The sequence below is a fragment of the Phoxinus phoxinus genome (assembly GCF_949152265.1).
Source record: "Phoxinus phoxinus genome assembly, chromosome: 8".
NCBI classification, from domain to species: domain Eukaryota; kingdom Metazoa; phylum Chordata; class Actinopteri; order Cypriniformes; family Leuciscidae; genus Phoxinus; species Phoxinus phoxinus.
Genome location: NC_136883.1, coordinates 38336861 through 38352416, shown reverse-complemented (window position 1 = coordinate 38352416; position 15556 = coordinate 38336861). Strand labels below are relative to the sequence as shown.

At 41.3% G+C, this 15556-nt stretch overlaps 1 protein-coding gene across 1 annotated transcript; it reads left to right on the top strand.

Moving 5' to 3' along the window:
* Positions 1-1445: 1445 nt before the first annotated feature.
* On the top strand, positions 1446-10531 carry cyp1a (cytochrome P450, family 1, subfamily A). The gene is made up of 7 exons (XM_079621485.1): positions 1446-1599; positions 2279-3132; positions 4531-4657; positions 5408-5497; positions 5689-5812; positions 5891-5977; positions 7775-10531. The coding sequence occupies exons 2-7, from the start codon at positions 2293-2295 to the stop codon at positions 8070-8072; spliced, it is 1566 nt and encodes a 521-aa protein (XP_079477611.1). The 5' UTR covers positions 1446-1599; positions 2279-2292; the 3' UTR covers positions 8073-10531.
* The last annotated feature ends 5025 nt before the right edge of the window (positions 10532-15556 follow it).

Here is a 15556-nt window from a genome sequence, read left to right as displayed (position 1 = left end):
CGAAAAACAAAAGAAGCGAATGGAAAAAGCGCGCGTGCACTGCAGAAATCACAGGTAAATCACTGCGCGTGCATGAAAGGACAGAATCGAGACAGGTGAAGGACAGTCGCAGTTTATGGAGAAGAACTGAAGAGCTCATGAAGAACTCATGAAGAACTCGTGAAACTGAACTCGTTTGCCCCTCCAGCATCCTCGCGCACGCGCGCTCGCGCTCTCACGCAACGCGGGCAATGTTTAACCCGCGCGCCACAGGTGCACGCACGCGATGCTGTTTACCTTAGCGTGCTTCAAATCACGATAACAGTCTGAGGTCGCGAGACTCTTCCAAAGGAAACCGACCACAGAAGTCAGAGACTCTGATTTACTGCAGCTCGACGAGGGTCACACGCTTTACGCCATTCTGGCGGCTTTTCCTGTTGACACAGCGAGCGAGAGCTGTGAACATGTAGTGCAGGGGCTCTGAAGCACACACACACACCTTTGCACGCGAGAACTGTAGTGCAGGGGCTTTGAAACACACACACACCTTTGCACGCGATGCTTTACCTGTTGCTTAATGAGTTCCGAGCGCGTGCCAGGCGGAACATGAACCCGCAGATCAATGCGCGACCGAGTCAAGCAATCAGTGTTGCAATACACTATTTATTTAGTCCTGTACTTGCAGAAACTCTCAAACTGATTTATGGCTCTAAATTCTGACGAATATGGTCAGATCAATGAACAAGAAGAAGTGTTCTTTCCTTTTTCTATTTACATGCATTACGTCTGTTTTTAAGATTTATGAATATAATCTATAATTTGCATTGCGCATTTATTTCTCGGTCTATGCATTGATTGAGGACGCAGTTTTCTCTAATCATTTGTTAACAAACAAGTATTCATTACTTCGATGAGCTCATTGTTTCTGCCTTTAATTAATGCATTTTTAGCTAACTGTGTGTATGTACTTTTCTGAAATACATAACTTGCAGTCTTCTCTGATAACTCTAAATTGTAATGTGGACTCGTGTGATAAAAATCAATGTGAATTGAATTAGTATCACATTAAAAATATTTCCCAACAAAGCTTAGCTTATTCATATTCATTTTTATTCAAAAATCTATTAAAATTTCAAATTTCACATTATGTAGCCTATTTATTGATTGATTGATTAATTGATTAAAGGGACTTTTGAAAAATAATAAGTACAAATTTTGAAAAAACTCAGATTATGAATTCCGATTATTATGTTCATTGTTCATTATGTTTGAGTTTCCGTGTTGAATTTACATTTTATAATATTAATTTACATTTTTTTTTTACAAAAAATTATATATAGCCTATTTTTTTTCTCGATTAAAATAAATATTGTCATCTAGATTTGTGGAAACGCACGAGAACTCATTAATAACTAATAACATTAATATCGCGCTCGATCAGTAATAAATCTCTCAATCACTGAGTCTCATTCACAGAGCGTGACGTCACGCGAGCAGCAGCCAATCGCGCCGCGCTGTCCTCTATAAAGCCTCTCGCGCAGGACTCCTCCACACTCAGATTGACTCTGGACACACACATTCAGAAGAGAAGACAGGGGAATATTCGTCAGATCGCTCTGTGTAAGTCAGCTGTCGATGCCTTCTTCATTTACACAATATTTGATCATATGTGCAGATGTCATTATCATCTTTACTGCAAACTATGAATGCCTTCTAGTTTCTTCTTATTGTTTTACACAATATTGTACTGCTTGTTCACTGACTGGTGTGCATGGTCAAAATGCTTTTATTATTATTATTATAGAGTTTTTAGATTTAAACAAACTTAATTTTATATAGACACTTATGCAAGAAAAATGTCAGACTTGTCTAACAATAAAGTGTAAAGTTAAAGTGTAAAGTAAAAGTATGTGTGTGTGTGTGTGTGTGTGTGTGTGTGTGTGTGTGTGTGTGTATTCATTGACTCTTGCTCCTTTGTTCAGAAAGTGTTCAGACCTAAATGAAGTTGCACTGCATGAAGGAGTGTATTATAGGGCATTTGCAGAGAGTTGAAAGGTGTGTGTGTGTCTCAGATATGCGTGCTGACCTTGAGGCAAATCTCCACATGTAGTTTATCATTAATGGATTTTGCGAAATGCAAATAACCAAAGAACATGCATGGGATAAACTGCAAGAACACATCAGTGATTGGCACGCATGACCTCATGCACCGGCTGCAGAAACACATCTTCTGTTAGCATCACTGCAGTGTTTCTCTGCATGTCCGTCAGGGTTCTGATCTCTGTCCCGTTGTGCGCAGGTACCCGCTCCGCCATGCCTCTAACGGTCGTTCCGCTTCTGGGCCCGATCTCCGTGTCCGAGAGCCTCGTGGCCATCATCACCATATGTGTTGTGTATCTGCTCATGCGCCTCATGCGCACCAAGATTCCCGACGGGCTCCTGAAGCTTCCCGGACCCAAGCCTCTTCCCATCATCGGGAACGTTCTGGAAGTGGGAAGCAACCCGCATCTGAGCCTGACCGCCATGAGTAAGTGTTACGGGCCGGTCTTCCAGATCCAGATCGGCACGCGTCCCGTGGTGGTGCTCAGCGGGAACGAGGTGATCCGACAGGCGCTCATCAAACAGGGCGAGGAGTTCTCCGGGCGTCCCGATCTCTACAGCACGCGGTTCATCAGCGACGGGAAGAGCTTGGCGTTCAGCACGGATCAGGTGGGAGTTTGGCGTGCGCGTCGAAAGCTAGCTCTCAGCGCATTGAGGACCTTCTCCACGGTTCAGGGCGAGAGCTCCGAGTATTCCTGCGCTCTGGAAGAACACATCAGCAAAGAGGGACTGTATCTGATCCAGAGGCTCCACACCGTCATGAAGTCCGATGGGAGCTTCGACCCGTTCCGGCACATCGTGGTGTCCGTGGCTAACGTGATCTGCGGGATCTGCTTCGGCCGCCGCTACAGCCACGACGACGACGAGCTGGTGGGTCTGGTCAACCTGAGCGACGAGTTCGGGAAGATCGTGGGAAGCGGGAATCCGGCGGATTTCATCCCGTTCCTGCGCATCTTTCCCAGTACATCCATGAAGAAGTTCCTTGCCATCAACGCTCGCTTCAGCAAGTTCATTCAGAAGATCGTCTCGGATCATTACGACACCTTCGACAAGGTGAGCGCTCTTATACGTCAGATTAGGTTTTAAGCCCTTTATATAATAGAAATGTAAGAGAATTCAATTCACATTTATGGTACTATACGGACCACACGATGGCCTACCCCTAACCCCGCCCCTAAACCTACCCGTCACTGGGGTTAAGACCAATCATACGATGGCCTACCCCTAACCCCGCCCCTAAACCTACCCGTCACTGGGGTTAAGACCAATCATACGATGGCCTACCCCTAACCCCGCCCCTAAACCTACCCGTCACTGGGGTTAAGACCAATCATACGATGGCCTACCCCTAACCCCGCCCCTAAACCTACCCGTCACTGGGGTTAAGACCAATCATACGATGGCCTACCCCTAACCCCGCCCCTAAACCTACCCGTCACTGGGGTTAAGACCAATCATACGATGGCCTACCCCTAACCCCGCCCCTAAACCTATCCGTCACTGGGGTTAAGACCAATCATACGATGGCCTACCCCTAACCCCGCCCCTAAACCTACCCGTCACTGGGGTTAAGACCAATCATACGATGGCCTACCCCTAACCCCGCCCCTAAACCTACCCGTCACTGGGGTTAAGACCAATCATACGATGGCCTACCCCTAACCCCGCCCCTAAACCTACCCGTCACTGGGGTTAAGACCAATCATACGATGGCCTACCCCTAACCCCGCCCCTAAACCTATCCGTCACTGGGGTTAAGACCAATCATACGATGGCCTACCCCTAACCCCGCCCCTAAACCTACCCGTCACTGGGGTTAAGACCAATCATACGATGGCCTACCCCTAACCCCGCCCCTAAACCTACCCGTCACTGGGGTTAAGACCAATCATACGATGGCCTACCCCTAACCCCGCCCCTAAACCTACCCGTCACTGGGGTTAAGACCAATCATACGATGGCCTACCCCTAACCCCGCCCCTAAACCTACCCGTCACTGGGGTTAAGACCAATCATACGATGGCCACCCCTAACCCCGCCCCTAAACCTACCCGTCACTGGGGTTAAGACCAATCAGGGATGACTATACGTGACTAAAAGACACACGTGTGGTCCGGGTAACCGTATAGTTCCACATTTATTTGTAAAGCACTTTTCACAATACACAAAAGCAGATTTACAGAGTCCACATTACATGATCTGTTATCAGAGGAAACTGTCTAAGTTATGTATTTCACAAATGTACTTACAATATCACAGTTAGCTAATTTTTTATTTATTTAAACAATGTAATTAATGATGCAAACTTCAAAAATGAGATGCATTCAAATTCAGTCTAAAAAAGACAATAGTGTGGTTACTCAGATCGATGTTTGTTCAATTCAATAACTGTGTCAGATTTAGAAAATCTAATGTTGTCCGTGTCGCTCAATAACGCAAAATGTGTTTCAGGACAACATCCGTGACATCACCGACTCGCTCATCGACCACTGCGAAGACCGCAAGCTGGACGAGAACTCCAACGTACAAGTGTCCGATGAGAAGATCGTGGGAATCGTCAACGACCTCTTCGGAGCCGGTGAGTTCTGGATCAGGGATGCTCGAGACATCGGTATCAGTCGACACACGTTCAGTTGAAATGTTATTGAAACCGATATATTTGGCCGATAAATTTAAAGCTGATAAATAATGTATTGTTTCCTCCAGCTGAGGCGCTTCAGAGGCGCACTGTTCACCATGATGGTTTTGAATTGAAATATGATTGAAATACTTCAAAAAGGAAAATACAATAAGTGCAACGTGTCATATCGGCTAAATAAAATTATAATGAGAATATTATAATTGTGTGTTTGGGACGTGGCTTTTACTGATGAGACTTTGGTTTTTGTAATCAGTGTTTCAAAAATGATTCATTCATTTGGATTTAGATTTATCGGTTTTCAAATATAAAGAATTATCGGTTATCGGCCAGAATGTTCATATGAGTGCATGGATGGCTTTTTTTTTTTTTGTAATCGGGCTTTCAAAAAATTATATAAAAATGTGGATTTAGATTTATCGGCCAATAAATATCGGTTATCGGTTTTCAAATATAAAGAATTATCGGTTATCGGCCAGGATGTTCATATGAGTGCATGCATGACTTTTTGTTTTGTTTTGTAATCGGGCTTTCAAAAAATTATATAAAAATGTGGATTTAGATTTATCGGCCAATAAATATCGGTTATCGGTTTTCAAATATAAAGAATTATCGGTATCGGCCAGGATGTTCATACAGGTGCATGGATGACACTAAAGTGTGTGTGTGTGTGTGTGTGCTCATCGGCAGGTTTCGACACCATCAGCACGGCTCTGTCCTGGGCTGTCGTCTATCTAGTGGCGTATCCCGAGATCCAGGAACGGCTGCAGGGAGAACTGAGTGAGTCTGTGTAGATGGACAGGTTTTTACGAGGCGGATTGATATTAAAGCAGGATTTGTAGAAAAAAGGTCCACCGTTAAACATAACTGACACTGGGCACATAGCCAGCAATGTACAATAGTTATGAATTTCCATGAGATTGTGTTTAAAAATCTTCTGATCTGACAAATGGCATTCAAATGTTTTCTAGAGGAAAAGATCGGCATGGATCGCACGCCGCGCCTGTCGGACAGAACGGACCTGCCGCTTCTCGAGGCCTTTATCCTGGAGATCTTCCGGCACTCCTCGTTCCTTCCGTTCACCATTCCTCACTGGTGAGTTTATACGAGTTTATCACGAGCTCCTCACAGAAACCCTGCGCGACTCCAGCTAACTGTGTTCTTCTCCTCCAGCACGTCTAAAGACACGTCGCTCAACGGGTACTTCATTCCCAGAGACACCTGTGTGTTTATAAACCAGTGGCAGGTCAACCACGACCCGTGAGTATTACCATCAGTTCATGTTTAACAAATTTGAAATTTACTATTTAATATATTTATGTCAGATTTAAAAAAACATACACATTTATTTTAATCAATAATTAAATAATCCATTTTCTTTTTCCCTAATAATATTTTTAAACTGGTATATTATATAATGTAATAAATTAGTGTACTGTCTGTGGCGATACTATGGTACAATGATTTTAAATACATTTAATTTGATATTTATATTAGATTTAAATATGCAAACAATAAAAATAGCTTAAATAATAAAAATATGTATAAATATATAATATAATGCATTTTTTTTACATATATTACAGTACTTTTACATATATTTAAATGGTTCTCCATCCACGGTACTTCCCAGAATACTATAGTAAATTTCTAAAATACCATAGTACTTTTTTATAAGTGACACAGTTACTCCTTAAAGCAGGGTTTTCAAACATGGTTGCCATAAAAGCTGAGAGAAAAACATCTAACAATGAAAAAACAAATAATATAAAAATTAGACATGAAAATTAGATATGATAAAAAAACATGTAAAGATATAAAGATTATAATTAAATGGATTAAAATAAATAGTAAATTAAAATTGATTCAAATAGATTGAAAGTCCCCCTATAGTCAAAAGTTTTATCTTTATCACCAAAATTACATATTAAACATTTTTCCTTGAAAAAAAATGTCTTCATGTCTTAAAATATCTTGAATGTAACTCGACACCCTTGCCTTATTTAGTCTATGAATATGCGAATGAGCCCCGCCTCCACTCACTCACTCCCTCACTCAGAGATCACTGGTGGACGATCACACGTTGATCTGATTGGTCAAGGTAGTGTGTGACGTCAGAAACACCAGCGATTTCAAACCGTGTGTTTGAGACTGTCTTTGGTTCACTGCAGTTTTAAGCAGAAAATACTCAGCAATGCTGTCCACTTATGAACTTACACATGTGTGTGTTAAAGCAGATTAATAACACCACATACACACATAAACTACAGTAAACGCTGGATTTACACCACAGGGGACTTTAATATAGAAATAAGGGCAGTGTAACAGGAATTACCCTCTGGTGCTCTTTGTGTTGGTCAACAATGACCGAAATGTATTTTTTATTTAATTAAATGAATGTACTATATTTTAGTTCGATAAGGTTTTTTTATTTTGTATTTTTAGGGGATTTTATGGTACAAACTTATATTTACGCTGTATTTATAATCCATTTATTCACTTTTTGAGCGTAGACCTGACTATTTAATTTCCAATTTAAACTGTGGTAAATCTCGAACGCTTTAGAGCGACAGACTGAAGTTTGATCTGTGTTCAAAGACGACTCTTGGTAGATTATTGCTGAAGTGAAAAAAGTTACAGAATTTTACGTTTATTGTTTATCGTATAATATTTTAAATTTTTATATGAAATATATAATATTAACTCTAAAACTGTGAGTAAAATCTAAACAAGCTGTTCAAAATGTGAGTGTGATATCTCAGTAAATGATCTTTCAGTGTGTGTGTGTGTGTGTGTGTGTGTGTGTGGCTGCAGTGCCAAACGCCTCCACAAGAGGAAACTCACATTGATTTACAATGCGTCGTTTCTGACCGCGAGCAGCACGAGTGTGACTGTTGTTTACAGGACCATTAAACCTGTTCTAATCGTGTGTGTGTGTGTGTGTGTTCACAAAGCAAGTGCCAAAACCTTTACCAAGTTTCGTACCATTCCGATGAAGAAAAAAACAACAAATGACCGGTGAAAGCAGTGCAGTGACGCTTCTGTCTCTACTTGCAGGGAACTGTGGAAGGATCCGTCGAGCTTCAACCCTGACCGGTTCCTCAGCGCCGACGGGACGGACCTCAACAAGACGGAAGGAGAGAAAGTTCTGGTGTTCGGCCTGGGCAAGCGGCGCTGCATCGGGGAGTCCATCGGGCGGGCCGAAGTCTTCCTGTTCCTGGCCATCCTTCTCCAGAGGTTAAAGTTCAGCGGGATGCCGGGAGAAATGCTGGACATGACCCCAGAATACGGGCTGACCATGAAGCACAAGCGCTGTCTGCTACGAGTCTCGCCACAACCCGGATACGCCTCGTGATCCGGTCCGAGTCGGGATCCGTAGCGATCCTGTGGAAAAGCTCACGATGCCAAATATTTGAAAGATGCTTGTATCGGTTCTGGTGCCAGTCGTGTCAACCGGCATAACCGTTCACACCAAGAACCATAACTATAAGTCCAGCCGGTTGTTATATCAGAATAAACCCGACAGGGTGATCAGGATCACACACACACACACACACTCACACACACACACACACACACACACACCTGAAGGGGTTTATTCTGAGATAACAACCGGCTGGATGTACATTATCCCGATTATTACATGGATACTTGCACATCAGTAAATAATTAGACACGAAATATTGATCTGAGTCTAAATATGTTTGTAACAGCTTTCCATTAAGCCGCTGTGGTATTGGTAATAGGAGTGAGCAAGTGATTAACGCGTATAAACTCCATGAACATAGATGTAAGATGCAACCAATGTCGTTTATTTCTTGTGCTCTAATTAATAAACATTGCTTCCAATTAGCTTCTTGTGGTGTCTCATTCTTTGTAGTTCAAAGCATGTTAAGTCCATACCTTGCAAATACAGCGCACGAACATTGTCCATATTCCATATGTCCTTGAACATCACTCCCTTTCAGTGAAGCATGGTTAAACTCAATCCAACAGATTACGATAAGCACGGTCAGCATGATAGTACATGGTTTAACACGGTCAAAAAACTGTGTGCTTCCCCACTACCAATACACCTGTTGTCTAATTACCCATGTGCTCCCAATATATCAATGTCAGAGCGCCCCTAATGGACAAATATGTAATTGCATTAAAATGGCTCCTACACACCAGCCCCTTAATTGCTCATGGCAGGAAGACATAACAATTACAAAAAACATACATAATGGAGCCATAACAATTAAAGAAACATATACAGACATTTGGTCATAAATTCATGACATTATAAATCACAGAACCAGTCACCTCAATCATTTAACTCCAATAAAAGTCAAAGCTTTCTAACAGGTCGTTCCAGAACACTACCTTTGGTTTTAATCTTTACAGTGCGTACTAAACTTTTATCATCTGGAAAAGTTTCCAGGACTCTACCAAGTGGCCATGATCCACGAGGTGCAGTAGGATCCAGTAAAAGAACAATGTCACCAGGAACAAAACTTTGTCGTTCCTTTGTCCCTGACATTGCTCAGCTTGAGATAAGTAACCATGCCATATCCTCTTTCACAGGCATCTGAAAATGATGTAAATAGGCATGCATGATTTGTCCAAAATCCGTGGATTTTAGACATCGGTCCACTTGAAACTCTGACAACTTATCCAAATCAGAAATCCAACTATTCCACTGTGCTTGAAGTAGTGGTGGTATATTCTCATCCCAACTTAGATTCTGTCTACACATCTCCTGTAGGAGTAACTTGGCAGGTAGCATAATAGGAGCGAGAAATCCCATAGGATCATACACAGAACAGACAGTAGACAAGATTCCTCTTCTTGTACATTGTTGGGTTTTCAAATGTATTCTAAATTGAAACACATCAATCTCTGTATACCACTGTAGACCCAAAGTTCTTTCCACAGGTAACTTATCCCGAGCTAAATCCAAACACTGGATGTCTTTGCTTCTGGATTCCTCTGGAACTGATTGCAATACTTTGCGACTGTTACTAATCCACTTGATCAAACAAAAACCACCCTTTTGACAAATAGCAGTAAGATCCTGTACCATGGTGACAGCCGCCTCCTCCGAAGAGACACTCTTCAAACAATCATCCACATAGAAACTTTCAAAGACTGTTTTAATGACTTCTGTTGAAAAGAGTGGTTGATTATCCGTTGCCGTTTGTTTTAATGCATAACAGGCACAATTTGGAGAGGATACAGGTCCGAACAGATGAACTGTCATTCGGTAAATAGAAACTTCCTGTTTCAAGTCTCCATCAGACCACCATAGAAACCGAAGAAAGTCAACATCCTCTTTAGACACCTTAACCTGATGAAACATAGCTTGAATGTCAGCCATCAAGGCTATGGGCTCCTGCCTGAATCGTATCAGAACTCCCAGAAGTGAATTTGTTAGGTTGAGACCTTGCAACAGTTGTTTGTTGAGTGATGTATCCTTAAATGTTGCTCCACAATCAAATCCAACTCTCAATGTTCCTTTTTTTTGCTGGAACACTCCATGAAGAGGAACGTACCAAACCTTACCATCATCACGATTTAACTGGTCTTTTGGCACCTTCTCAGCAGAACCTTTCTCAAGAACATCCGAAAGGAAACATGTATATTCCTCATGAAATGGTTTGTTCCTTTCAAATTTCTTCTTCGAACCATTGCACCTTTGCTTGGCGACGCACAAGTTGTTAGGCAACACCACATCCTTAGTTCGAAATGGTAACTTAAGATTGTAATGTCCATCCTGTACCTTAACTGACTTGTCCATAAACTTCAGATCCTCTCGGGACATCTCTTTCTTATCCACCATATTTTCACTGAAGTCACAATTATACTGATGTTGAAGCAATTCCTCGAGCCTTCCAATAGAAATCCTGTTGACAGTGACACAAGGTGTGCCAGTATCATTCCTGCAGTCACCGCTCCTCTCTGAAAGTCCATTAACAACCCACCCCAGTAGGGTTCTAATGGCATAAGGTCCATTACCATAGCTATTTATTACCTCCCATGGCTCCATCACTTGCGACGCATTGGCTCCAATGAGTAAATCAACATTAGCTTCAATGTGTGTAAGTTTCACTCTGTCCAGATATGGCCATTTGGATATTTCCTCCTGCGTTACAATGTTATCTGAGTTGACAGGCATTTTCTTCTGAGTATATACTTCCGGAAGGGAAAAGAACTTCTTGTTGTTGATTCCACTTATCTCCAACCCAGTTACCACATTACAAGATACTGACTGCTCTTGTCCCATAGTGCGCAGAAAAATGTTAACCCTTTTACCTCTGATGTTCAGTTCATCCATCAGCTGCTTGGAGCAAAATGTAGCTGAACTCCCAGGATCCAGAAAAGCATAAGTTTGAATTATTTTGTCTCCTTTGGCTGATTTTACTTGCACCGGAATGATTGAAAGAAAGCATTTTTCATTACCAGCCCCTGTATGTCCACAAGTTTCCGCAGACACTAGGCTACTCTTTGGCCCCTTGTCCTCCATAACTGGCTTGCGATGTATGTGCAACACTGAAGGATGTGTCTGATTACAAACTTCACACACAAGGCGGTCGTCACATTCCCTACTAATATGTCCAGACTTCAAACAGCTGAAACAAACTCCTGTTTCTCTTAAAAAGTCAAGCTTTTCTTGTTGTGACTTATTTTTAAAAGTATCACATCCTTTCAAAACATGATCGTCTTGACAGAACAAACAAGTTGTGTTATCATTGGTCTTGTATAAGGAATGGTTTCTCAATTGTGATGTTACATATCCTCTTGGAACTGAATTAACATGTGTAACATTTGTAGCGAAACTGTTTCCCTTGAATGTCCTGCTAACTGCACTTGATTGCTTATCCTGAATGCATCCAAACACAGGATCTGATGCCATCTTTGCCTGTCGTTCAATGAACTCCACAATGTGTGAGAATTTTGCTCTACCTTGATTCAACTCCATTATCTCACAAGCTCTTTCTCTCCAACGTTCTCTCAATTTGAAAGGCAGCTTCATTACCACAGTTCTCATATTACTTGGCATGTTTAGTTCTTGCATATACGAGATATTATCAATGATGTTACAACATGCACGCAAAAACAATGAATATGCATGAAGACCTTGTGCATCCTCGGTCCTTAATGATGGCCAACTTAAAGCCTTTTCCATATATGCAGCTGCAATCTGGAATTCATCACCAAATTGCTCCTTCAGAAGTTTCTTGGCTAATAAATAACCTACTTCTGGATCAAGATGTTGGCAACTTTGAACCAGTACTCTGGGTTGTCCTGTCGTGAATTGCTCCAGAAAATACAAGCAGTCCCTTTTATTGCGAGTTTTTTCTTCAACACTGTGCTCAAAAGCTCTAATGAATGGCACATACTGAAGTGGATTGCCATCAAAGATTGGAATCTCTCTTTTGGGAAGCGTTTGAGGTTGAACTTGATGTACCAGATATGTTGTTAACTCCTCCTGCCTTTTCAGAATCTCATACAAGGGTTCACCTTGAGTTGGAAGACAGTTCACAGCTTGGGATGTCGCCATATTAACTCTGGAAGGTTGAGCAAAAGAATGAGAGTCCTGTTGTTGATAAGTACTTCTTTCTTGAATGCTCAACACTCCTTTAGGCTGCATTAATGTTGATCGGTTTGTGATGTTACAGGAAGCACCAGCTGATTGTGTTGGAACACTGCTGATAAATCTAGCTGTATCCATTGGTATTTCACTCATTGGCACATATTCAGTAACTTGTGGATTTAACACCTTTGGTCTTGTAGAATGAAAAACTTCATTTCCTGTCACATCCCTTGAAATCTGAGCCTTTTTTGATGTTTCTCCTTTAGAATGTGAACTGCCAGTACATGAACATTTGCTATGACTGTCGATCATCCTCAAAACAGCAATTTTTGCAGTGGATGCTGCAATTTCAGCATCTAATTCCAGTTGTTCCATTTTTTTTCTCAATTCCTCCTGCTGCGTTTCAATTGCATGCTTAGTTTTTAATGCAGTGGCACGTGCCACAAGTGCAGCTCTCTCTGCCTCTGTCTGTATGCGTGCTGATAAAGTGGAAGAACGGCTGCTGCTTGAACTACAGTTACTACATGCAGTGGTAACCTTTGCTACATTTGAAACACTGTCCTCAGGAACTATATCATCATTAACATTTACATCAACCCCTTCAGATGTTACAGGTGTAGACAACCATACATTCACATGTTCAGTAAACTCATTAATTGGAATCAGTTTAGCCTTGAACCATACATCATGCTTCTCAATTTCATTGTCAGGCAACACAGTCAACAATGAATCATGCGTTTCCTTAGCCCCTAAACACAAATCATTGAAGTTTTCATACATGTTTCGTACTTCAGACTCATATTCTTTGTTACTTTGCATCAAACCTTTAATAGTCTCGATCATTTTGTGTGCTTTGTTCAGCTTTGCCTTTCTCAGTTTTTGCAATGAATCAAGTCTTTCCACCAAAGCCTTTGCTGAGAGTTTAATTGTCCTTTTTTGCATTTCAGGCTCATTTTCATTACAAAGTTGTTGTTTTGTCACAGCAGATTCCTCTGCGGCCAAACACTGCTCATCCATATTATACACAGTACTCAAAACCCATGCAGTACAAAGAATAAATGTGTAACTTTTGGCAACCAATGCATTGGATTTACGCATACCGGTAATTTTGTTTGCTGCTCACAGAGTTAATGGCCATTAAACATTTTTTTGTTGCAACAATACCTTTTTAATCCGCTGCCGAATCAAGCGTTGTCCCAGCAATAAACAATCCAACAGGAACAGCAAATCCAGTACGAATCCAACCGGAACAGTGAAGTAAATCCACTGGGAATCCAACAGGAACAGTGAATTAAATCCACTACGAATCCAACAGGAACAGTGAAGTAAATCCACTACGAATCCAACAGGAACAGTGAATCATATTTCCACACCGAAATCCGATATCCATGAAGCGAATCCTTGATGTGCTGAAGAACTCATGCTCAACGAAGCCTCCCTCTCTGAAGTGGCGTCCACGTGCAGCTTATGCTCACAGTCCATTGGAAGCAAGTTTATTTAAAACGCTCACTGCTTAGTGAAACAAAGTTTTTTGACTTAATGTAACAGCTTTCCATTAAGCCGCTGTGGTATTGGTAATAGGAGTGAGCAAGTGATTAACGCGTATAAACTCCATGAACATAGATGTAAGATGCAACCAATGTCGTTTATTTCTTGTGCTCTAATTAATAAACATTGCTTCCAATTAGCTTCTTGTGGTGTCTCATTCTTTGTAGTTCAAAGCATGTTAAGTCCATACCTTGCAAATACAGCGCACGAACATTGTCCATATTCCATATGTCCTTGAACATCACTCCCTTTCAGTGAAGCATGGTTAAACTCAATCCAACAGATTACGATAAGCACGGTCAGCATGATAGTACATGGTTTAACACGGTCAAAAAACTGTGTGCTTCCCCACTACCAATACACCTGTTGTCTAATTACCCATGTGCTCCCAATATATCAATGTCAGAGCGCCCCTAATGGACAAATATGTAATTGCATTAAAATGGCTCCTACAATGTTATTAGTTCTTTAAACGCAGAGCTTCCGCGGAGAGAGCCGTTTCAGCGGCGAGATCAGACTAGACATCTAAGAGATACGGTATACAGTCATAACACTTATTACACAGCATTTCACCACATTAATAATTACGGGGATCAGAGATATTGATTCCAGATTAAACCGGTTTAAAATCGTTCCTGTTTGTATCTCATAATCCAACAGTGTCCAAAACAATAGTCACAAAATGGCCGCCGCTGCGTTTGTATGAAACGAGAGAGCGAGTCCATGATACTGGATGCCATAATTAAATAACTGTACACAAAATATTGATTCGACTGAGTTTTAATATTTTATTAGCTCACAAAACTTCCACAAAGTTGTTCTGTTGTTATCTCGGGATAATAAACCGCTGGAAGGAGCGATTGACCAATCAGAATCAAGTATTCCTCAGAGCTGTGTAATAAAGATAACTATAACTATATTTGCGTCCACACCAACAAACGATAACAATGTTTTTTTATTCTAAGCACGATTTCAAAGTAGCGAAAATGGACACGCAAAAACATCAAGAGAAATGCGTGAGTTCCTTAAATTCGAGTGGATTCTGATTGGCTGTCAGTGTTTATCGTTCGACAAAAATAAATAAATGGTTCTGAAAGTGATCCGACGATATCGTTCCTCATATCTTTCCCGTTATATCTCCGCTGTTCTTCAATATGGAGAGCGGTTTTACACCGACGTCTTTATCATTATCTTTATAGTTCTGGTCCTTGGTGTGATCGTGCCGTACTCCAGTCTCGCCTCTATCGTGTTCATCGGTGTTCACGTCCGCATGAGTTTATCCTGCAGAACTCAAAAGCTGATAACATATTTGTGCTTCCACACATAGAGCCGAGATAAGAGCGAGTGCCTTTATATCCTCATAAGCTTAACGCAGTTCTTCTGCTGGACGGCCAACACTGAAGCTGTCTTCTGTTTCATTACATCCCAGAATGTGATCCGCCTCGTGTAAATATGCGGACGCTTTGACCGTGTGCCTGATCGTGTGTGTGTACAGAGTGATGATCTACTGTTTTTGTATTTATCAAGGTCCTTCAATATGACTCTCGATCAAACTTTCCTCCTGATGCTCTTTGTGACTCTTGTGTAATGAAGGAATTTTACGTCTGAAGTAGTACAATAAATAATTCCTGCAAATGTGCTCTCATATCAACTTTGCCAGCAGTTGCATTGTTTTTGCATAAGCTATTTATGATAATAAAACTTTCATTGTGAAT

Coding starts and splice junctions, on each gene's coding strand:
- cyp1a (XM_079621485.1), top strand. CDS start 2,293: ATGCCTCTAACGGTCGTTCCGCTTCTGGGCCCGATCTCCGTGTCCGAG. Junction 3,133..4,530: donor ATTACGACACCTTCGACAAG/GTGAGCGCTCTT, acceptor AATGTGTTTCAG/GACAACATCCGTGACATCAC. Junction 5,813..5,890: donor CCGTTCACCATTCCTCACTG/GTGAGTTTATAC, acceptor CTTCTCCTCCAG/CACGTCTAAAGACACGTCGC.